Genomic DNA, 23,665 nt, shown 5'->3' on the forward strand with positions numbered 1-23,665 from the left:
TATTTTATAGTAGGTATTGTAAGATATTAGGAGTTATTCCAAATAAATGAATCCGATTATGATTGTATTTCAGTTTGTTACATATTTACGATTTTGTAAATATGTACCCATTTATGGAAAAATACATAAAAGTTCCCACAAACACACATAATAGTTTTATTTTCATTAAAACATGGTTATCGTGATATTTAAAGAAAAAACTGTTTGGTCTGTAAAGAATTATATTTTGAGGCTAGCACTATATTTTTATTATATTTTATTGTATATTAAAAAGTTTAGGAAAGAGAAATTATTCAAGATGATGAACAAGCCTAAGCAATGATGACTTCTAATTCTAATAAAATACCTATCTGACAACCCCCCCCCCCAAACAACAAAGATCCTGCGTATGCCATTGAGGTTGGTGATTTTAAATTATTGAATTAGATCACCAGACTTTTAATTAAATACTCTCTCAACAATAACAATACGATAACAAATAATTGACTAGATTGTCGACAAATGGTAAGCAGGGAAAATACTTCGAATAAGGTGAATTGTTTGCGTTTCCGAGAGATATGATGGTAGAGATCCTTCCTCGTCAGTTGCCAAACACAACTGTTATCTGTACATTCAACTAAATATTTATCTCTTTATTTATCTGTCTGTCTATCTATCTATCTATCTATCATACTATTGATATTTCCATCCAATATCTATCTATCACTTATCTATAAATTTATCTATCTATCTATAAATTCAATTGTATATTATCCGATCATTTATGTATCTATTTATTCTCTCTCTCACTCTCTTTCTGTCTCTATGTACCAGTCTGTTTACTATCTCTCTATATATCTATTTATTAATATATCTATCTATCAATAAATTCATGTATATATTGTCCATTCATTTATACATCTATTTATCCATCTAACAATCTATCATTCTTTTAATATTTCCATCCATTCAACCATCTATCTATCTAATCTTCTATTTATCTATCCTTTTATTTATTTCTCTTTCTTTAACTCTTTCTCCTTCTCTCTCTTTCTCTCTCTCTCCCATTCTCACTCTCTCTCTCTCTCTCACTCTCTCTCTCTCTCACTCTCTCACTCTCTCTCTCTCTCTCTCTATTTATCAATCAATCGATCTATCTATCTATTAAACAATCTATCATTCTATTTAATTCATATATTTCACATAATATGGGTTATAAATTAAAAGGTCGTCGANTCTCTCTCTGTCTAACTATCTATCGTTCTCTATCTATTTATCAATCAATCGATCTATCTATCTATTAAACAATCTATCATTCTATTTAATTCATATATTTCACATAATATGGGTTATAAATTAAAAGGTCGTCGAACTATATATTTAATCATATTCATTAATATATTAATACATTTATATTTACATCTATTTATATGTCTAACTCTATATACATTTACCTGTCTATTTAACTATCTATCTGACTATGAATAAATCTTCATATCTATTCATTCATCTGTCTATACAGGGTGTCCCAGTTCGTTCTGACGAAACTCAGGGTATCAATTCTACTCTTCGTTTGGAGCAAAAAATGCTCAGGAGAAAATTTTCGGAAAGTTCTCTATTTTCAAGATATTCATCAATTTAGGTTTTTTCAAATTTTCACTACCTTACCACATAAAAACGCTTACAACTTCCAAAATGTTGAGACTACAACAAATCCAATTACACCATTTGAAAGAACGCTAAATTTGCTGTAATATACTTCTATTTGCAAAAATCTGAATGACAAAATGTTAGCCAATATCAGTTGGAACATGTCAAAATTACAAAATTTAAAATTTTGGTTATGATTGCACGTTCTACTGAGGTTACAAAAAAATACCTACAACTTGTCAAATTTCACAAAAACTTCTTCATCTAATATGCTTTACGTTGATTTTTCAAGTTATTGAAAGTTATAGAAAGTTATTGAAAAACCTGGATATATCAACGTAAAGCATATTAGATGAAGAAGTTTTTGTGAAATTTGACAAGTTGTAGGTATTTTTTTTTTGTAACCTCAGTAGAACGTGCAATCATAACCAAAATTTTAAATTTTGTAATTTTGACATGTTCCAACTGATATTGGCTAACATTTTGTCATTCAGATTTTTGCAAATAGAAGTATATTACAGCAAATTTAGCGTTCTTTCAAATGGTGTAATTGGATTTGTTGTAGACTCAACATTTTGGAAGTTTTAAGCGTTTTTATGTGGTAAGGTAGTGAAAAGTTGAAAAAACTTAAATGGACGAATATCTTCAAAATAGAGAACTTTCCGAAACTTTTCTCCTGAGCATTTTTTGCTCCAAACGAAGAGTAGAATCGATTCCCTGAGTTTCGTCAGAAGGAACTGGGACACCCTGTATATATGTCTAAATACCTACTTCTATATGCATCCATCTATCTATTCATCTATATAACTATCTATTAATTCATTTATGTAGTATATCTATACATTAATCTATATTTCTATCTGTCCATTGTCTATCCATCTTTCCACCGAACTATATACACATTTTTTTATACATCTATATTCATAGTACATACATTCATCTACTTATTTATCTATCTTTATCTGCCCCATCGACCTGGGCAAATAGCATAGGCCGTAGAGTTTTCTGGATATCAGCGTACATAACAAATCTTCGGAATTCCATTATTTCGTAAAACGAATAATTTCGATTAAGTAGTTTAGAAAGAATTCGCTCACCTCAAACCAAGTTCTGATGTCTTCGTTATCTTGGAGGAAATCTTGAAATAATGGCTCATCGTGGCAATAGGCGGCGTGTTTGTCAAAATCCCGCTCCTGTAAAATGAAACAGTTCAAATTTTAAAATAATCCTCAATTAATAATCAATAGTTGAATAAGTATACAATGTAAATCTGCGCTGGGAAATAACGGAAAGTTACCCCTTTTCAACTTACCATTCGTAAAAACGTCCTTCCAAGCGCCTTTGGCTCCTGTTTTGCGTAATATTTTATGCCTTCCAATAACACCCTAAAAACAAAGAAACATTTTTAAACCAACTACTGTTATAATAAATAGATAAAATTTCGGTTAAAATGAAATGAAGGTCAAAAAGGAAGCAAAAATTCCATTTGTGCCATAAAATGTGTTCAGTTAAATGGAATAGTGATGGATTTATCAATAGTACACGAAAGGGAAAAAATTCGACCAATTATTTTTTTTTCATTTTTTCGATAAAAGAAAAGTCTGCCCTTAATTTGTCTCATTGTTTTTACCAACAAAATAGCTATGTTTTAAATTGGAAATATCGATTAGAGGTAAACACACTTAATCCTTAATCCAAAACAAGGATAAAGGATTTTTCAATGTTTACTTTTACGCAATTTAAAATGTATATTCAGTCTCATTTGAATTCTGAAGCAATAAACTATTTAGTTTTCATCATTGTTTTCTTAATTTCGATGAACTTAAAAATGCCACTTAGTACTGAGGATGTTGTGCGTGGTGTGGCACTTATTGATGAGAACGTTCCATTAGGTATGCGGCTATTGCTATCGGAGTTCCCTACGAAACACAACTAGACGCCGTTAGACGTTTTCGAGAAATTGGGTCCTACTATAGAAGGCCGGGTTCTGGACGCCCTTGGGTAACAGACCCATAGAATGATCGTTTTTTGACTTGGAGAATTTTGGGAAACCGGCAACTTACTGTTGTTCAAGCGATTCATCAGCTCCAAGAAGTTCGAGGTATCCAAATGTCTGAACGCACTGCTGGAAGAAGATTAAATCAGTATGGACTGATGTCTTTTCGACTCGTAACAGGACCAGAAGTGAACAGAGTTACACGGCTAGCATTTGCTCGAGAACATAGCCATTGGTCTTTGGACGATTGGTCTGCTGTACTTTTTACTGATGAGTGTAGATTTGCTCTACGATCTCCAGATGGGAGTGAAATAGTGTCAATCTTCTCCAGAACGCGAAATGAAAGGTACGAAGCTTGTAATTTTTCCCAGAGTCAATCTTTCCAAAGTAGTTCAGTGATGATGTGGGTAGTAATTTCAATGGAGGCTCGAACAGAGTTGGTTGTTGTTCGTGGACGGTTTTGGGCATTCACTCGCTATGTGGATGAAATTTTGGGGCATTATGCGTTGCCTATCCTCGATAACATCAGCGACAATACTATTCTAATTCGCGATAATGCCCGTCCACATAGTACAAACGTACCTTCAACATCATAACATCAAGTTCTTAGCTTGGCCAGTCCGTTCTCCAGACTTGAACCCGATCGAACATTTATGGGATAACCTCAAAAGGCTTCCATCACTTCCTGATACGCTCCACGATCTTGAAAACACTCTTCGTGAAGGATGGCTAACCTCCAGCAAAGAGACATTTCCAGACTCGTAGAAAGTATGCCGAGGCGTCTTCGAGATGTAATTAAAGGCAAGAGGAGGAAATACGCGATGTTGAAATGATATTTAAAAATCTAAAACAAAATTAAAGCAAATTTTTTCTGACCGTCTTTTTTTCATTTCTCATTTTCCTTAAGCCAGAAACACACTTACCCGATGCTACGCCATGCGACGCTACCCGACGCAAATCCAAACTCCGATTTTCCATAAGGTTGCATTACCCCCGTGCACATCTACGCTATGCTATGCCACGCTAACCTACCCGACGCTCTGCGATCCCCACTGTCCAGATTTTCGTCGGGTCGCATCGAGTACAGTCGAAGACAAAAGAACCGGACACTCATAATTTTATTCAAACTACATGTATTATTGTCGTTATATTAATTACAACATACTTATTTTAATATAAACCAAATTAAACGAGATCAAAAATTCATGAGTTTTTATAAAAATTATTTAATTAAGATGGTTAGGCAGAAAATTTATCAAAACACCGGAATAACTTTATTTAAAAAAATTAAATTTAACTAACAATTTATTTCATAGTTTTGCTCGTAAAATTACACCATTTTGGTCGGATATCATCAGAACAGGACACTCATATTTTTTGTAGTTTATTTCAAACTAAGTACATGTAATTTTGTCGTTATATTAATTACATGTTATTTTAATGTAAACCAAATTAAATAAGATCAATAATGCATAAGTTTTTATAAACAAGATGATTAGGAGTAACTTTATTTAAAGCAATTAAGTTTAACAAACAATTTATTAGATGGTTGTGCTCATAAAATTTAACTAACTATTTATTACAAGGTTTTGCTCAAAATAGTGCATTAAGAACAAAAGATGCGTTGTGATTGTGATAGTGATTATTGAGATAAACGCTGTGGACTGTACGCGGCGTGTTCTTGCGTCGGATAGATGTGCACACCCCACCAAAACGTGACAAGGCGTCGGGTAGCATCGGGTAGCGTCGCATGGCGTAGCATTGGGTAAGTGTGTTCCTGGCTTTAGGAATTTTCATTTTTTTTTTAACTTTTTTAGACAAAGGCTCAATTATTAAACGTTAAAAAATGTGAAACTTTAATTAATATATAAAAATATATACAAATCAAGTTATATTACAAGTGGGTGGATTTTTTTTGTCTCTCAGTATATACACTTATGTATACTTAAAGAAATGTTCATCAGTCAGCATAATCGAGTGGAAGAAATTCTTCATAGTCGTGACAATAAAATAAAATAAATATAAAATAGGTGATGTAGTTTTAACAGAGAATTTGTCAGTGCATAGACTATATACTAATAAATAATTACATAAATAGGCTTTCGTAGGTGTCATTTTGGTCTGAGAGTCGTAGTGATGGTAGGCTGTCTCATTAATAATTTACAAATAGAACGGGTAATCGGAAAAAGAAAGAGGGCCCCGTGAAAAATACTCCCTTTCGAGAAATGTCGTCCACCTCTGAATAAATTAGCCAAACATTGAACATTGTCCAAACTCAGTTCAACGGTCGTTTAATTATCGAACGTTAATTAAATTAAAGTTTCCGGCGGTTTTTATTTTCGGAAGGTGGTATTCAATTTCACACTTGTTTGTTCGCCGGAAGGGGAAATTTATGGATTGTTGTTCCAGGGCAGACAATTCCCTCAAAATCTGTAATTTCTCGGCCTAAAAACGATATAGTCTTACTCATTTAAATGTTGAAATATTACTTCATTAAATTGAGAATCTAATTTAAAAAATGTTTTGTTTACTGTGATCTTAATTGAACAAAGAACAATTTTCTTTTTCTTTGGAAGGGTCAACGCTTTACAACGATATCTCCATCTGAAAATAGACTCGCTCCAGCCTTCTGGTGAGCAATATCGATTGCTATTTATTGCTTTTCATGTTCTATTGAATTATTTTGATATACCAAAATAAAATGAAAACCACTGGAAAAAGGTTTTACTTCCAATTACAAATACATTGCTGTGCGTGTTTAAATGCACAATACATGGGAAATCTACAAAAATAACAATATTTACTATCTTTGCACCTGCGTATTTTCGTATTTTAAATGTGCTTTTAATCTGTAAAAATAATCTTCAATTTGAAAAGAGAAGAACATATGCTTATTTAAAGGTAGCCGATTAACTGTTTTTTTTTCGGATTTATTTTTTTAAAACACCACATCTACGCTAATTTTAATTTAGGAACGTGTTCACTTTTCAAGAGAAGCATCAAATTTATTTCTGGTTAAACATCAAATTCTAAAATTCTAACGAATTTCAGCACTTTTTAAAAATTGTAAAATTGTTCAAACACGGGTCAAAAAGTTGCTAATTTCCGGTACGTTTTTCTTAAAATCTATTTGATCAATTACAACCAATCTTTTTATTCCATTTTCTTTAATGTATTACGAATTTGTTTATAGCGTTTTTACAAAATTGATTGATTCGTTATTTTTTGGCGACAGCCTAAGTTGGAGACAGAATCTTACGCACTTTTTTGTTTAAAAATAAACCATTTTCTTCGTTTTAAAAACAATGCTCCCTCCTTGTTTGCCAGTTTTTTTTTCTTTTTTACGAGGGTTCGCAACAGCAGAGGTCATATAAACCCTCAAGGTGCCGGTGTTTTTGAAAAAAAAAGAAGCCCATTTGTAAGTATGTCGAGTTCGAATGTAGGGCCGCTGGATTCGAACCCGGGGAATTTTTTTTAATGGCTTTATGCTCTGTGCATATTAGCCAAAAACAATGTTATTATGCGTATTCGTTTTGGGGGGGAAGGGTAGCGTGAAAAAAAAGGCCAGAGGCGACGGTGGGAAATGAACCCACGACCGCGGGGTCTATGAACCGATTTTCCGATCTAGCTAGAATTTTTCCCTTTTCCGACCAGTTTTCGCCGTAAAAACCTTCCACGCCGAATCCTTTCGCAGTAGGGATAGACGAAGCTTAGTTGGGAAGGTATTTATTTTATGACACGAAATACATAAAAGACGAGAAAGAACAGCAAAGATGACAACTTCAAGGCATAGTTCATAGTTCATCAAGGCAAGTTACACCGTAACATTTAATTCACAACTTTCAAAACTTTCTTTCACGCACTTCTAAAGCTCAGATTTTTTTGGGAGAAGCTTAATTCTCTCTAAAACCCATTTTAATTTTTGGTTGATCATCAAACTTCATAAGTTTAGTATATTTGGACAAGTTGTTCAAGGAGAGGTCAAAAAGTTGCCATATTTCATTCTCAAAATTTATTTGATCTATAACTACCATATTTTTTATCCTTAGTCGTAATGGATTCGTAGCTAAGGATTTTTCCATAATAGAGATTCATTTTTTTTTTAGCAACAACCTAAAATTCTGACAAAATCTTACACCCTTTTTTTATACAAAAACATTCATATCTTCCTTCTTCCTTCTGGGTGTTTTATAATAACATTTGTCAAATAATGCTCTCTACAGTCGTTTGCCTGTTTTTTTAAATTTTTGTTTTTACGAGGTTCGCAACAGCAGAGGTCATATAAGCCCTCAGGGCGCCGGTGTTTTTGCAAAAAAAGCCCATTTGCAAGTATGTCGAGTCTGAATGCAGTGCCGCTGGATTCGAACCCGAGACCTTTACCTTACAGTGATGAGCGCTAACGCCCCTTGTTACTGTTTTACAAAAAGCAAGGGGAATTATTTCAATATTATGAACCGTTTTGGATAAAAGGGTACCGAAATGTGAAATACAACCTTCCTGGAAAAGCAATTTTCCGATCTAGCTGGAATTAAAGAAAACTGATTACATAAAAATGTAACAAGCCGATTCTTCTTCTATTAGAAAGTAGTTTTTGACACATAATAAACATAAAATACGAAAATCTTCAAACAGCGTAAGTGCGGGGTGGTGAGTTGCTAGTTCATCGAGGTACACCGGATCTCGAGGTTGATTCCCAACTTTTTACAATATAAAATATAAACTGTAAAGTAAGTGAAAATTAGGAGAATGTACTAAGATACTTTATTTTTTAGGGAAAGTCGATTTGGGTGGTCTGAAATATTGTTTGTTTTGACATTGCAGACATTAAAAACCTTTTGTTTCTGAAAAAAGGACGAAAAGGATGTTTTTCGCGAATTTAAACAAACGCAGAGAGACCGTACAATGATTAGGTTTAAATGATTTAATTCAATTATTATTTTTATTCAACGCCGTTGTAACCAGATCCAAAAATCGTCAGGCCCTCGGACATAATTAATTAGGTTTATGCAGAGTGTGATTTCTTTGAGAACTTAGTTATCTCAGTCTAAATCTGGACCCGGGCGATAATCTCCAAACGTAAAACACAACTTTCAAAATACACGAACGACTTTTGGCACATAATCAAGATTGATAGGAGAAAAGAAAAGATAATTTAATCATTCTCGAAATAGAAGTGTGGTAGGGTATTAATTAGTGATTAAACCGAATCAAACACGCTGAATTATTAAAATGTGGAATATTTTTGTGCAATGGAAGAACAATCGCGTCTGATAGAAAAACGCGAACAGAGAAAATAGTCAATTTCTGTATTATCATCATGACTTTGAAACTTTTATTAATAGTTTACAGTGTTAAATGTTGTGTTACGACCTTTTCATGCAAAGAATAAATTAAGCTCTCGTGAAATTCAGTACTTTAGAAGTGTTTCAAATATTTTTTGAAATTCGGGAATCACGTATTCCGGCATGACTATCCGTTAAACTATTTGAAGATTCTCGTATTTTATGTTTATTATGTGTCAAACACAGCTTTCTTCTAGAAGAGGGATCATTGTCATTCGATTTTTATTAAATTTAATAATCTGAGCTAGATCGGAAAATTGCTTTCCCAGGAAGGTTGCATAACTACAAACTCACTATCCGTTAAACTATTTGAAGATTCTTGTATTTTATGTTTATTATGTGCCAAAAAAAAACTTTCTTCTAGAAGAGGGATCATTTTCATTTGATTTTTTTTTATTTAATAATTTGAGCTATATCGGAAAATTGCTTTTCCAAGAAGGTTGAATCACGCCTTGGTGATCTAGCAACTTCAACTCCCTTACGCTGTTCGAAGATGCTCGTATTTTATGTACATTTTCTGTCAAAAAATATCACCCCAACTGAACTCCATAGATCACTATGGCAAGAAGAATCGACATGCTACGTTTTCATGTGATTTTTTCATATTTTAAAAATTAGATGTAGATCGGAAAATTGTTTTCCCAGGAAGGTTGCATCTTCACCTTTCACTACTCTTTTATCCAAAACTATGCATCATATGAAAACGATTTTTTTTTGTGTAAAATAATAACAGACAAACAACTTTACAGCATTATTTTGAAAAATGTTATTAAAAACATCCAGGAACCGAGATATAAATATTTTTTATTGAAAACGGGTGTAACATTTTGGCACAATTTTCGGTTGTTGCCGAAAATAATTTAATCTCTATTTTACAAATTCGTACAATAATAAGGATAATAAAATATAAAAATTTGGTTGAAATAGATTTTGCTAAAATAGTATTGAAATACTATTTTGCCTTGATGTAGCAACTCGTCCTCCGTTACTCTGTTTCAAGATGCTTGTATTTCATGTATATTTTCTGTCGAAAAATATCTTCCCAACTAATCTTCATAGATGCTTAACGCAAGAAAAATCGATGTGTTATATTTTCATGTGACTTTTAACTGCCATCTTTTACGCTGTTCTCTCTCCTCTTTTATGTGTATTTTGTGTCACAAAATATATCTTCTCTACTAAACTTCGTCTATCCCTACTGCGAGAGGATTCGGATTTTATCGAAAACTTGCCGGAAAAAGAAAACTTCAAGCTAGGTCTTAAAATAGCTTTTCTTGGAAAGTTGTACGCTAACCTTTCCGTAAACTTTTCGCCAAAACTATCAAATTGAAACAGTTGTTTTATCGCTTTGTAAAGCAATAACAGGCAAATTGCCATAGAGGGCATTAATTTTTAAAACCCTGGAAATAAATATTTTTTAGAAAAAAGTTGAACAATTTGACTCAACTTTAGGGTTTCGCCAAAAAATAATGAATAATATGATTTTTAAAACACCTTGGACAATTCGTAGTGTACATAGAGGCCAAATGTTTGTTGAAAAAGGTTTTCCAAAAAATGGCAAATTTTTTACCTTTCTTTGAACGACTATAATGATCTTGAAAAAGTGCTTAAAACCTATAGAATTTTATGCTTAAACAGAAAGTACGGCCTCTTCTGAAAAGGAAATTTGTATCCGTTAAAATAGGGTAGAAATGGACATAGAAAAAGAAAAACAAAGCGAAATAGACATCACTCATTACAATGTTACACTGATAATCTAAATTAAATCTAAACCTAACCTAACTCCTATGTTACCTAACCTGCCCATTAATTTAACTGAGCTATCCAAAACCGCCCCAGAATTATTCCCTAAACTCAAAACGTCCCTATCTCTTTCCTAAACTTTACCTAACCTCATCTAACAACCATCATAACGATATTGAACCTAACCTAACCTAACCTTACCTGAAGTAATCCCTCCTAACTTAAGTTTCCACATCATAAAACATTTTATTCAGCACAAAAGCATCCACGTTAAATTATTTGAAATGTAAAACATTCCGTTGATATGTCACTTTTCATCAATAGTTTATCAGTCATATCAATAGAAACTACAAAAGATATATGGATTAACTAATTACATAACAAACCACCAATAATCGTTAATAATATTGTACTCACCGCAGTCTGTGATAAAACGAAAGAAAGTTTAGTGATAGAGATCATAAAAAAATAAAAATTTAAAAATACATCGAGCTAACCCTAACTATTCGTAAAATGTTTACAATTTATTTAACATTCTTCCGGTTATCCAAAACCTGCGACTAAACATAAAAATACATAATTGCAAAAAATATTACATACGTGTTGTGGAAAATGGCGATTTCCCTGAAATTGCCGAAGAGTGACTCCTTCTTGTCGCTGACGAATCTCGGCACCGTGGGCCCGTCCAAGGGTCGGATGTATCTGTCCACTACCTGCATCAGGTCCCTGCAAAATTCTTCTTCTGTCTCGACCAGCTCCGATATAACGGCCCTAATGGTAGAAAACTTGATCAAATTGTGGTAATCTGCCTGTACAGGAAGTTAAGAAAACCAATTCAAGCACTAACTCTTTTCTAAATGCGATATCTTGCATTGATTCGGACATAGGCGAGACTTCATGCGGTGTCAGGAGAACCATCGGCACCAGCCCTTGCTTCTCCGGATCTTCCAATGATTGGATGCTCCATCTTGAAAAAAAAGTCAAGTCAAAAGAAAATTATTCGAGAAGAGTCTATGTGCATTCGTTCTCAGACTGAAGAAGTAAAAGCACAAAGTTTCTCTCTTACAGCACTTTGGTATGTAAGGAGGACTTGTGTGATTTGCTATGCGTCTGGGGGATTCGAATAACAGTACCCGGTATCGGTCGTAGCAGGATCGCTGTAGTCTCGTCGTTGTCTAATGTCATGTTGAACTGCAGGGTTTCCCTAAACCTGTGTATGACCTCCTCGATGGTCTGGAGGCAACGAAACGGTGGCAAAGGGTTTCGTTAATAGGCCAGAATATGTTGGCCGGCTATTCTTGACAATGCATAATGTTTCTTCTGCCAGTACCCTTATCCGGTTTGATTTTTCATGCGATAGGGTCCGGTGGATAGATTAAACGGATTCCTCGTTTTATTTTACATATCCTATAGTAATTCTGTGAATTTTTCGCATGGGTTCTCTATGAATTTCTTGCGGTGTCTCAAAGGTGATAATCTACCAGAATGGACTAGTCACTCCCCTCTCGTCGACCTATTGTCACAGACCCCCGCTAAGGATACCATGCAACGCATTTTGACTTCACCTTACATGAGGTAAAAGTTGGACTGAATGTTAGATTGTATTTTTTTTCTCTTTAAACGAGTCTGTTTTAACTATGAACCCTCGGGGCGCCGGTGTTTTTGGAAAAAAAAAACATTTGTAAGTACGTCAAGTTCGAATGCAACGTCGGTGAATTCGAACCCAGGACCATTACCTTACATGATGCGCGCCGTGTCAACGCCTCCGTTTCAGTCTACGACGCCCCTTTCCTGTCTATGTTTTATAATTTTCCACTAAAAAAACCCCTGGTAATTCACTAAGGTAAAGCTATGTGTATTTGTCCTGTGTTCTCCTCGGCTCCACGGTTTTTGAACAGTGTAACAGACAGAATTGGTCTAAGGGTTCCTTTGGTTTACTTGTTAATGTTGTATTTGGGAGTTGTTACATCAGCTGGCATACCTAATATGGCTACCATACTCCTCATCAGCTTTACCTGTTTATTAACTTGCCCTTGCTTTGTTGGTGACTTTCCTTGTAGCAGCTTAAGAGCTGTTGCTTTGACATCAAAGCTGACTGACCTTGAATAACTGTGAAACCCAAAAACCCAGGAATGCTCACTAACTACCGCCAAGGATTCCATGGAAATACAGACATATTATATGTTCACTTCAAATGAGGTAAAAGTTTGAGCAGACTACCTACCAGATTATCTGAGAGTGGACTGCAAGCTTTATTATTCTCGACTAAAAACCCATAGCGTATCTGCCTACGTTTAATTCAGTCTATGGTCTGTGCTCTTCTCGGTTTTTGTGCAGTAGTTGTACCAGGCAGATTTGATTTTAAGGTTCTTTTTAAAAGGTCTTCCTTTTCGATGAACATCGAATTTGAGAATTGGAACATCAGCGGGCTCCTATAACCCCACTCCTCCCACAGTTTTGGCTGTTTATTATCATGGCCTAGACTTGAAGGTTGTTCATGTAAGAGCAATGAGCTCTAGTTTTTCTTTGTCGTAAAGGTTGAATAATCCTTGCAAGGTTCCAGTTGGCATTGTCCTCGTGGTTTGGTATATTTTATCAGTTTAAGCGTAGGAAAAATGTCAAGAATATAATCAGTACATTATCATAGATTAATGACGTCAGAAAATTGTTTATTTATGTACCAGAATTTTACATAATTTCTCCGAGGAAAAAGGTGAAAATTGTATCCACTGTTTCTGTGTTAAAGAGCGGCCTGGTCGTGACGTTACAAGACCGATTCGTTCCGCCTACGTCAGGAATAGGCCGTATTTTTCAACTTGTCGGAATCAGAAGAGATATGTTATTTCTAAATCTGTTATTTTTTCTTTGAACAAATATTATAATTTCCATTGCATCATTCGGCTTGTTTTCTCAATGAAATTTTTTTTTTCGGATGGGAAACATTGAATTAACAAAATTTAACGCGAAAATATGATCATTTACGTAACCGATCCACGACAGTTTCGAACTTATTATCCATAATTGAAATAGAAATACGATTGCCGAATCGTTTCCTAATCTGCATGAAAGAGGATAAAAAGTGTTTTATTTTTAACCTAATCCTTGCTCAACCAAAAATAGCTTTCTAATAGCAGTTTGTCCACCCCAAACTTTCTCATCACGAAAAAGTCTATATTTTATACATTGAACAATCGGAGACGTGAACATATTTTTTCTTACAAACAATATACATTTTTATTCATCAACGACCTGTGAGACAAGAAGCAACATCACGACAAAACATCAGTAACTAATTTGTGATATATATACTTTTTTTTAAAATTACTACCTCTCAATATAATAGTAATCTTATTTTAAGAGCCACTTAGGGGATCAAAATTCTCCTACTCAAATGCAGTTTTGTTGAAAGTCATCAATATAATCATCTTGTAAAATAATGTAAAAATATAATTTATAATAAAAATTACATTATATTGCAATATGCGATTTGTCTTATTAACCTAAGCCGGCCAAGATCTAGCGTATGACTAAAACGCTTAAAAGGAAAAAGGTATTTATACTACGATGAGAATTGCTGATTAAGAACGAGGGGGGAACAACCTGGCTTCGCTGACTCGCTGTTCCTTTGGTCAGACTTTGCCATTGCGCAAAGGCAGTTTCGTGTTATTCGAAATGTACAATTTTACATTTTTCTCGTGAGTGTTTTATTTACTTGTACGTTGATCTCTATTTGATTTGAAATTGAAAAGAAGAGACTGGAGTTAACGCAGCTAACGCCTAGGTCGTTACGCCTAAGGCAGACTGTTTTTTCCAGTCGGAAATTATAGCAATGAGCGCTGGACGAGAGAAATAAAAAGAATTGGAGTTCACTCTAAGAAGACAAAACCCTATGGCAGTCAGGAAGCGCTCAAAGTTTTAATCTCATGTAACTTGAAGACAAAATTTGTCTGGAGTTGAATGGAAACCTTGAAAATGTGAAGGATTTTTAAGTAGTTCGAATTCAGGGGATTTGTTTGATATGTTGATCAGATTTGTTTAGTGGATACATTAGGTGTGAAAGATATTGGTGGAGTGTCTGCGTGTACACTGCGTTGTCTTCCTGTGCATCTGTGCACAGGCTGATTGATTTGAAATGATCTGTTGGTTTACCTAGAGAGCTTCGAGTACAGCTCCGAGTGCCATACTGCATTGAAGGATTGCTTCACATCAAGGTATACACCGGAACAAAATTTATATTGCTCAATGGCCGTAGCAATTGTGTCTACAACGCGATGGCACGCTGGTAATCAAGAATAACGCGGGGAACACGCCTACCCGATGCAACGCTTTTGTTCCACGATTAAAAGGTCCACGCCAATTAAAGTAATTTGGAACAAACTAAGGGTGATAAAAAATGTTCACACTCCTCAGCCGATGCCCCATATGTATGGTCAATGTATAGAGGATGTTTATATTGGCTCTATGTCCCCAAGGTCCATCGAACAATGAAAAAGAGATCTCCGGTAAAGAACAAACTTGTTGCGAAATGCTACATCCCTTCTCTATGGCAGAACTAAATGTTAAAAAAATTCAAATAATACATGTCCAGGGATGGATGAAATACATTATAAGATGTTAAGCAACCTGCCTCAATTCGCACAAATAATACTGTTAGAGATGTATAACAAAATATGGCGGTCATCAGAGGTCCCCGAATCGTGGAAAGAATCCCTAATAATTTTAATTAAAAAAATAGGTAAACCAGAATATTCTCCGAATTCATATCGGCCAATAGCATTGATGTCTTGCGTTGGAAAAACATTTGAACGAATGATTAAGTTAAGGTTGGAACGAAACAACGTACTTCCACAAACGCAATTCGGTTTTCGCAGAAACAGATCGGCTGTGGATGCTCAACTGATGCTGACATACAGATAGCTCTAACTCATAACAAAACGGTTCTTGCGCTGTTTTTAGATGTATGTGGAGCATATGACAACATAAACTTTCACACGCTACATCTCAAACTTAAAAAAATTAGGCCTCCCCACTGCGTTCATTGTAAATATCATGAACTTAATAACCAACAGAAAAATTTACTTTAAAATAAATAAAGGTGATAAACTTATAGGACCAAGAACCTCCTTTAAAGGACTTCCTCAGGGAGGAATTCTTAGTCCTATTCTATATGCCCTGTACGTATCAGACTTAACTACAATAATTCCCGACGGAATTAAGGCAGTACAATACGCTGATGATATGTGTATATATGTGGTAAGTGATTTCACGATCCAATGTATGAACAAACTGGTTAATTTTATCCCTGCTTTTAAGGACTGGTTGAGTAATAATGGATTAGATATATCTGAAACAAAATCATTTCTATGTCCCTTCAATAGAAGAAGAAAAGTATAGTTACCAAGCAGGGCAAAACTAGGTTCATATACACTCCCAGTGAAACTCCAGGTAAAGTTTTTAGGTTTAACGCTAGACCGCAAAATGTCTTGGACTACACATATTAAGAATACCCTAACAAAATGCGAAAAATTGTACAATGTAATTTGCAGTTTCACTGGCGCAAGATGGGGAGCTGAGCCATCGATGGGGTTACTATTTTACAAATCCTCGATTAGATCGATTTTGGATTTCGGGTCGATTTTTTACGGATAAGCGTCAGATACGGACTTTTAAAAAATTCACACCTTTAGTAATGTATTAGACGGATTCGGGGTGCGCTACCAAGCACACCTAAGGTAGTCCTTTCCGCGGAAGCGGGTGAATTAGAATACAAAAATTAGCTATAAATAAATTACTAAATTTGCAACATACTGAGAGTGCTCTTTTACCAAAAATTTCAGCATTGACGGAATTGGTTCAGACCGAGAGTTATTGGAGGAAAAATAAATCCCCTTTTGCCCGAAAAAGTGCCTTTTTGTCTGCTATTTCCGATATTTTTTCAATGTGTAAACATCTGCTCCACCCGATGTACCAACTTGACTATCAAAAAGCTACTAGTCCTCTAAGTACACTTTATTTACAAGATTATGCTGAATATCCCCCGCATATTGCAAATTTACTATTTATAGAGGAAGTGAATCAACGACTTCCCCAACAACCACTTGATTTTTACGGATGGTTCGATAATAAGTGGCAATGTCGGATGTGCCATTTACGACCCTACTAAGCAATTCTGTAAATAATCATTAAGTAACGGTCACTAAACACCACACAATTGTAATAATTTTGAACTTAAAATACCTCTCCGGATAGTAGTCTTCTAACAAAATAAGCCCATAATCGCAACTCGTAGATGGGTCATTCCAATCAGGCGCACTCCTGGGAGTCACCACTACTTTAGCAGTGCTTCCGTCTTCTAAACACACGCCAATGACTGAAGAGCACGCCGAGTCACATCCACTGATGGAACAAGCAGCCAGGGTCCACCCAACAATCATTGATCATTATTTTTGATGACAATGATGAACAATACTTAGCCTCAATATCGGCTTTTACAACCAAAACAGTAAATAAAAGAAGAATGAAAAAATGATCGAAAACAACCAAACTACAGTTTCATCACCCAATTACAAATTTTAAACTCTTAAAAACTTAACTTACTAATCCGCGATATTATTTAACAGAAAAAGAGTTTTAATTAAGTAGTGACCTAAGCAAGGTTTGTGAAGGGTGGAAGTCGGGTCTTGCCCTCCTCATGACATATAACGTATTTATTTTGATCAGAGTGGCAAGGTCTGTGTGACTCACACCCACCCCCACTCGATATTTTTAAGTTTCCTTTTCGCACGGGTCGAAAATTAAAATATCCCGCACGTTGTCTTGAAGGCGGTACTTTTCTCCGTGTCACGAAGATATTACTTAAGCAGGTTCATCCGTATTTGTGAACAGATGCAGGTTTTGTTGGGAAAATATTAGGATTTAAACGTACAAAAGCCTATGATTTGTAATCATTTTAACCCATCTTTTATCAACGTTTAACGTAAATTTATGACATTTTTTAATTATTTTAAATCATAACCACTCTGTCTGTTCAAGGAATGAACAATGTCTCCTACACTAGGATCTGGTTTATGGTTATCACTTTTGGAATCATTCCAGAAACGATAAACTATAAATATCACTAAATATTGAAGAACTACGCGAGACAATGTTGCGACCTTTTTAAAGCCACAATATTTTTTCTAAATTTATATAAGGGCCCATAGAAAGTGGAAAGTTCATTGCGTGAAAGCCCAATGCCAGCATAACGTCTTAGCAGCTCCATATATTTTTTTTTACAACAAAATTATTTTGCCATAAAACATCACACTGATAATGTGGAGAATTATTTCAAAAAACAACATTTGAACATTATTCCAAAGAAAAAGGTAAAATCCAATAGTACAGATTTTCTACTTTCAATCATAATAGACTATTTTTATAGGAAGAAAAGGTTAGACATTTTTTTTCTTAAGATTCACTCCCAGCAAATAACCAATATCTTATAATAAGTACGTTCTATTATGCTTCGACGTTCCTTGGATAAAAATACTGTCCTATATTTGCCATCAAGGGCGTATCGGCGCCATAAGAACAAACTGGCAGATGATGCAAAATAAATATGACCCTATAGGCGATAGTTATAATTGGATTCTCACAACAAATATAAATTTCCTTTCAAAAATAAATAGCAATTTTTACCCTTTACTAAATATTTATTATAAATGATCGATTTACAATTGTACACTCTAGTTTTATCAAAAATTGCTCAAAAAAAAACAAAAAAAACATTCAACCTTTTTTATCATCAGATCTACTTTTTAGTGGTTCTGTGTTTAGGGAATTCTAAAGAGGTCTGAGTGGTGAGATTTCGGTATAACCACTTCAGAAAAAATGTTAGACGTTTAAGTTGATCTTCAAGCTCAGTGAGTCCCACCTAATCCGACTGCAGTCGAAGTAGGATAGAACAAGAAAGAAAACTAACGGGAAAGTGACACGATGGAGGATGGAAAGGACCAGCTTGATATATGACAAATGGGGATTCAAGGACAAGTACACAAGTTTCTTGACGGTGGGGCAAAAGGAAATCGAATGATTGTTAATTGTAAATTGGGTGATACAAGGTAATGGAGGAACTGGATCCACTGCAGCCTAGGATGTTCATACAATTAAATCAAGCCTGTTTTGTCCTTATTTAGTTCAGTCTTCCGGGATTTTTACAATTGCGACTTGCAAGTTAGGAAAGGTAAATTTGGAGTGATCTGCATCTGTGGAGTCACACAAGGTTGTCCACAGGGTCCACCTCTCTTTGTACTGTTTTTATCTGACCTAGTGGATGAGCTGGTACGTTGAATTAAAGTCGAGCGATTGTAGCTGATGATCCTTGGCAACTATAGAAACGCATTGACACCTTTCAAAAGTAGGTGAATCCCACGGAATAAAAAAATAATGATCTGGAACTGGAACCAAACAGCATAGCCTCCAGCTTTCGTTTTCAAATTAAGCCCGCTTTTTGCGGAGGCTTATTGAATTCAAATCTTCCTGGATTTCTACAATTACAACTTGCAAGTTACGAAAGGTGAATTTGGAAGTGATCTGCGTAAAAGTGATGGAAGGATTTTTTTATAGTTAGGAAAGTCAATGTAACAGCGACGCGTGTAGAACTTACTTTTTTGGATAAGCTGGTTATCCAGCTGGAAACCAACGGCACAATTGATCCAGAAGAAGCGATTCGTTGCAGCAACTATTTTGGTTGAACAACTCGAAGCGTTCGTTGATTTACGCGATGTTACTAAGATTGAAGTTAAAGACGAGAAGCCAGAGTTCGATCCTATTTTGCTGCGTGCAGTTGACGATCTGGAATTGACTGTTCGTTCTGCTAACTGTTTAAAACCAGAAGCTAGCCCTGAAGGATCCAGAAGTACGGATTAGGGAGAGTGTGGATTTTTTTGGGACGGAGAATATTCGTATTCCTATTTTAGGTCATTAGTATGGACATGGGTATGCAGAACCCAAAAACTCTCCCAATACTTTGCAGTCCACATAGCCCACATCTCTTTGCCTTCGTTATAGCCTAGTGGATGAGCTGGAAAGTGGCATTAGATTTCAGCTGTTAAGTCTAATGACCTTCAAGAACTACAGAAAAATATTGACAACCTCGATAACTAGGTGAATCTCACAAAATAAAAAAATAATGATTTGCAAAAAATAAGTTAATCGCTTAATTTTCTACATGCTAAAATTCAAACTACCTTCTAACTAGATGGTTTCTTTTCTATATTCCAGGTACTATTGTGAATCTGTTAGTATTAAAATTGACGCGTGTATGTTAATTGTTGTATTTAGTATGTAATGTAGATGTGAGCCTGGTACCTTGATTGTGAGGATCCTTTCATGTAGTTGCGTTTCGGTTTAACCGACATCTTGTGTTTGGCCGCGCTTGTGTCCAACAACTGCTCCACGTCCATTCCGAAATCTAAATCGAGATCGAAGTCAAATCGGACTCGTCTGAAAATGCCAATATGGGACAATGTAAATACAATTCTCACGAATCGGCTCCTCATGCGGAAGCTATGCGGTTTTAATTCGCCACCCAACATAAACCAACAATCATACTCTACCTTGAAGCAATTGTAAGCCTTTCCAAACAAAATCAGCCTCTTTTTAATTTAAAAACGTTTAATATTAGATCTTATCCTGCACACACAACGCATTATTGTTGTTGTTGTAGTATTATTAACGCCCAACTAACTATGGATTAGTAGCATTTTTCTTTTCTGAACAACAGAAAAAACATTGCCACATTAAACCCAGATAATGTCTCATATCTACTAAGCAAACAATATCTATATACATTTTTACAATTAACAAAATAAGGGAACAAAGATTAAGGGAAGATCATGAGGTAATCTTTGTTCAAATTAGATTAAAGTATAAGGATAATGAGGGTAGGAATGTTATAAACATGTCCTCACCAGGAACGCACCAAATGCTATTTGTTCTCTAGAACTAAAGAAATGATGTGAATAACTCCGAAATGATGCTAGTAGACAGATGGAAGCCGATTTAGTGAGAAGGAATTTTATATGAATCTAGAACGGGTATTAAACGTTTTAAAAGGAGACTTTCAAACATTTTGGACTTCAAAGTTAAAAAGCTGATGTGTCTGTAGTTGATGTGTTTGGAAGGTTTGTGACCTTGAAGCGGGGAACACACGCCCGATGCTACCCGACGCAAATCCAAAGTCCATTTTTCCACAAGGTTGTATTACACTATTACCTCAGTGCACATCTGCCCGATGCTATGTAACGCTACCCTACTCTACGCTCTGTGATCCCCCCGTCCAGATTTTCGTCGGGTAGCATCGAGTACAATCGAAGACAAAAGAACCGGACACTCATATTTTTATTCAAACTATATCTATTATTATCGTTATATTAATTACAACACAATTATTTTAATATAAGCCAAATTAAGCGAGATCAAAAATTCACTAATTTTTATATGTGGTGATTAGTGACCGTTAATCGATATTTATTTAGAAATCGTGAGATGCGGTCTGGTGTGATGTAGGTTTCAGAAAAACATTTTCTTTGTCGTGCCAACATTTCGATCTTTATTGAGATCATCTTCAGGTAGATCCTGGGATTTACAAACATTGTTTACATATTACAATTACATTTTGGATGTGGAAAAGTGAATTTATACAATGCAAAATATATTTTATATATTCAACTAAAAAACTAATTTTTATTAAAAAAATAAAATAAAATAAAATAATTTTAATGGTTAGGTAGAAAATCGATCAAAACACCGGAATGCCATTTGTTGATATAGTGAATTTAACTAACAATTTATTTCATGGTTTTGCTCATAAAATTACACCATTTTCGTTGAGTAGCGTCAGAACAGGACAATCATATTTTTTGTAGTTTATTTCAAACTGTGTATATGTAATTTTGTTGTTATATTAATTACAAAATTATTATTTTAATATAAACCAAATTAAACGAGATAAAAAATTCATGAGTTTTTATAAAAATTATTTAATTACGATTGTTAGGCAGAAAATTTATCAAAACACCGGAATAACTTTATTTAAAAAAATTAAATTTAACAAATATTTTATTACATGGTTGTGCTCATAAAATTTAACTGACAATTTATTACATGGTTTTGCTCAAAATAATGCATTAAGAACAAAAGAGGCGTTGCGATTGTGATAATGATTATTGTGATACACGATGTGTGACTGTACGTGGCGTGCGCTTGACGTCGCATAGATGTGCACACCCTACCAAAACGTGACAAGGCGTCGGGTAGCGTCGCATAGCGTTTCATCGGGTAAGTGTGTTCCGACATTAGGAATAGAAATGACGACGGAATACTACCATAAAAGAGGAAAGTGAGTGTTCCTATGATGGCCATTATTTATGAAAAAATTTATTAGTCCATCTTTTTCAGATTCCTATTCCGATTAATTATTTTATTTTTATGATTAGAATTTTTTAGTAAGAAACAAATAAAAATTTTTCGTTCGGTACGATAGTGTGGAATAAGAGGGTATTGCAAGAAATAGTTTGCATAAGTTCTGACTTCGTACTTCACCACATATAAAAATTAGTGAATTTTTGATCTCGCTTAATTTGGCTTATATTAAAATAATTGACTTTGGTACAAATACTGCCCTGAGCATGTCCACTCTATCCACACTGAACAAATACTGCCATGGGCAATGGCACTGTACGCTCCCACATTTTTGACATTTGCTGCAGAAACAAACTTTAAGCCTTAAAGGAGACAGAAATAACTGAGCATAGCAAGGCAAAATTTATCGTATGTACAAAGCCATTCTTGAACATTGTCCATACCGATAGAATGAGTCTCTAATTAATTAAATAAATGGAAATCTTCCAAGAAGCTTGGACACATTGAACGAAAGTTTAAATGAAAAAGGAAGAAATCCTTAAGACTGATAACCCCGAGATGAGTTAACTTACGTTTGCGACCTAAGAAATTATAATATTTACGTTTGGAAAATTGTATGAATTTAGATATCCAGTGTCTAATGGCAGTTCAATCTATTCAAATGGCATTAATATTTTGAAATCAGATCCTCTTGGAAGAAGATGGCACTTACATAATAAAATCCCTAAAAATCTTGACATTGAACTTGACTATTTTTTATTGGGGCTTTCACATTATTTAATTCAAAAACTTTAAAAAAATATAAGGCAGCAAATTACCTATTTTGGATGAAGGACAGAAACCTGCCCGACAAGATATCACCAATGCCAAATCTTTTATTGCCTTTGTCTCTTTGAGCTGTGAAGCAGTTTTTCTTTTGGCCATAATAATAGTCACTTTAGACTTCGTTACATTTTAATCTCTTGACACACAAAGAGAAAACGTCGACCCTGCCCATCTGCTGTTTTTACGCGAATAATAAAAGTCGTACACCTCATAAAATGTTTTCGCCGAGATTCATTTGACGGAAGTGTGGAAATCTGGGTAACATCTCGAAATAATAATTCAGCCCATCTCTTGGCACAGGAGGATGACGGAAAAGATTTATTTATTGGCATCGACATTTTCCCTCCGTTAAAAAGTTAAATTGTACTTTCTATTAAAAGGCGGGCTATTTACGAGCTTAAGGACATTAACGAGGTGTTATAAGTCGACATTTAGCCAATGAAAAAGTGCACGGTTTTTATTTTTAAAAATAAATTTCTGTATTCGCATGTACCAGACTTATAATAAACGGGTATAGCGATTTTCCAACCCTCATCACTGAAAAAAAAAGGAAAGCTCATAATTCGGGCAAATCGGCTGTCCTCGGCAATTTCATATGATTATTTTTTCTACCTTGAATACATGCCAATCGACTAAACGAGATAATAATATGAAAATATATACAAGCAACTTCACTCCTGACAATGCCGCATGATTCACATATGTATTAAGAAAGTGCTTTCTCATT

General features: G+C 34.7%; 1 protein-coding gene across 8 annotated transcripts in view; it reads right to left on the reverse strand.

Annotated features, from left to right (window-relative positions):
• LOC106671524 (obscurin) overlaps positions 1–23,665 on the reverse strand; it is a 134,459-nt gene that overhangs the window by 68,954 nt on the left and 41,840 nt on the right. For 7 of the 8 annotated variants that reach the window (XM_014402444.2, XM_014402450.2, XM_014402435.2 and 4 more), the window contains 5 exons: positions 20,059–20,193; positions 11,558–11,677; positions 11,311–11,481; positions 2,942–3,014; positions 2,727–2,822 (listed from right to left, as the gene is read on the reverse strand). In XM_014402444.2, coding sequence (XP_014257930.1) covers positions 2,727–2,822; positions 2,942–3,014; positions 11,311–11,481; positions 11,558–11,677; positions 20,059–20,193 — 595 coding nt within the window. The remainder of the gene's footprint in view (positions 1–2,726; positions 2,823–2,941; positions 3,015–11,310; positions 11,482–11,557; positions 11,678–20,058; positions 20,194–23,665) is intronic. The other variant, XM_014402441.2, reaches the window with a different exon arrangement.

The sequence above is a fragment of the Cimex lectularius genome, unplaced genomic scaffold (genome assembly GCF_000648675.2).
Source record: "Cimex lectularius strain Harlan isolate CLEC.00 unplaced genomic scaffold, Clec_2.1 scaffold4, whole genome shotgun sequence".
Classification (NCBI taxonomy): domain Eukaryota; kingdom Metazoa; phylum Arthropoda; class Insecta; order Hemiptera; family Cimicidae; genus Cimex; species Cimex lectularius.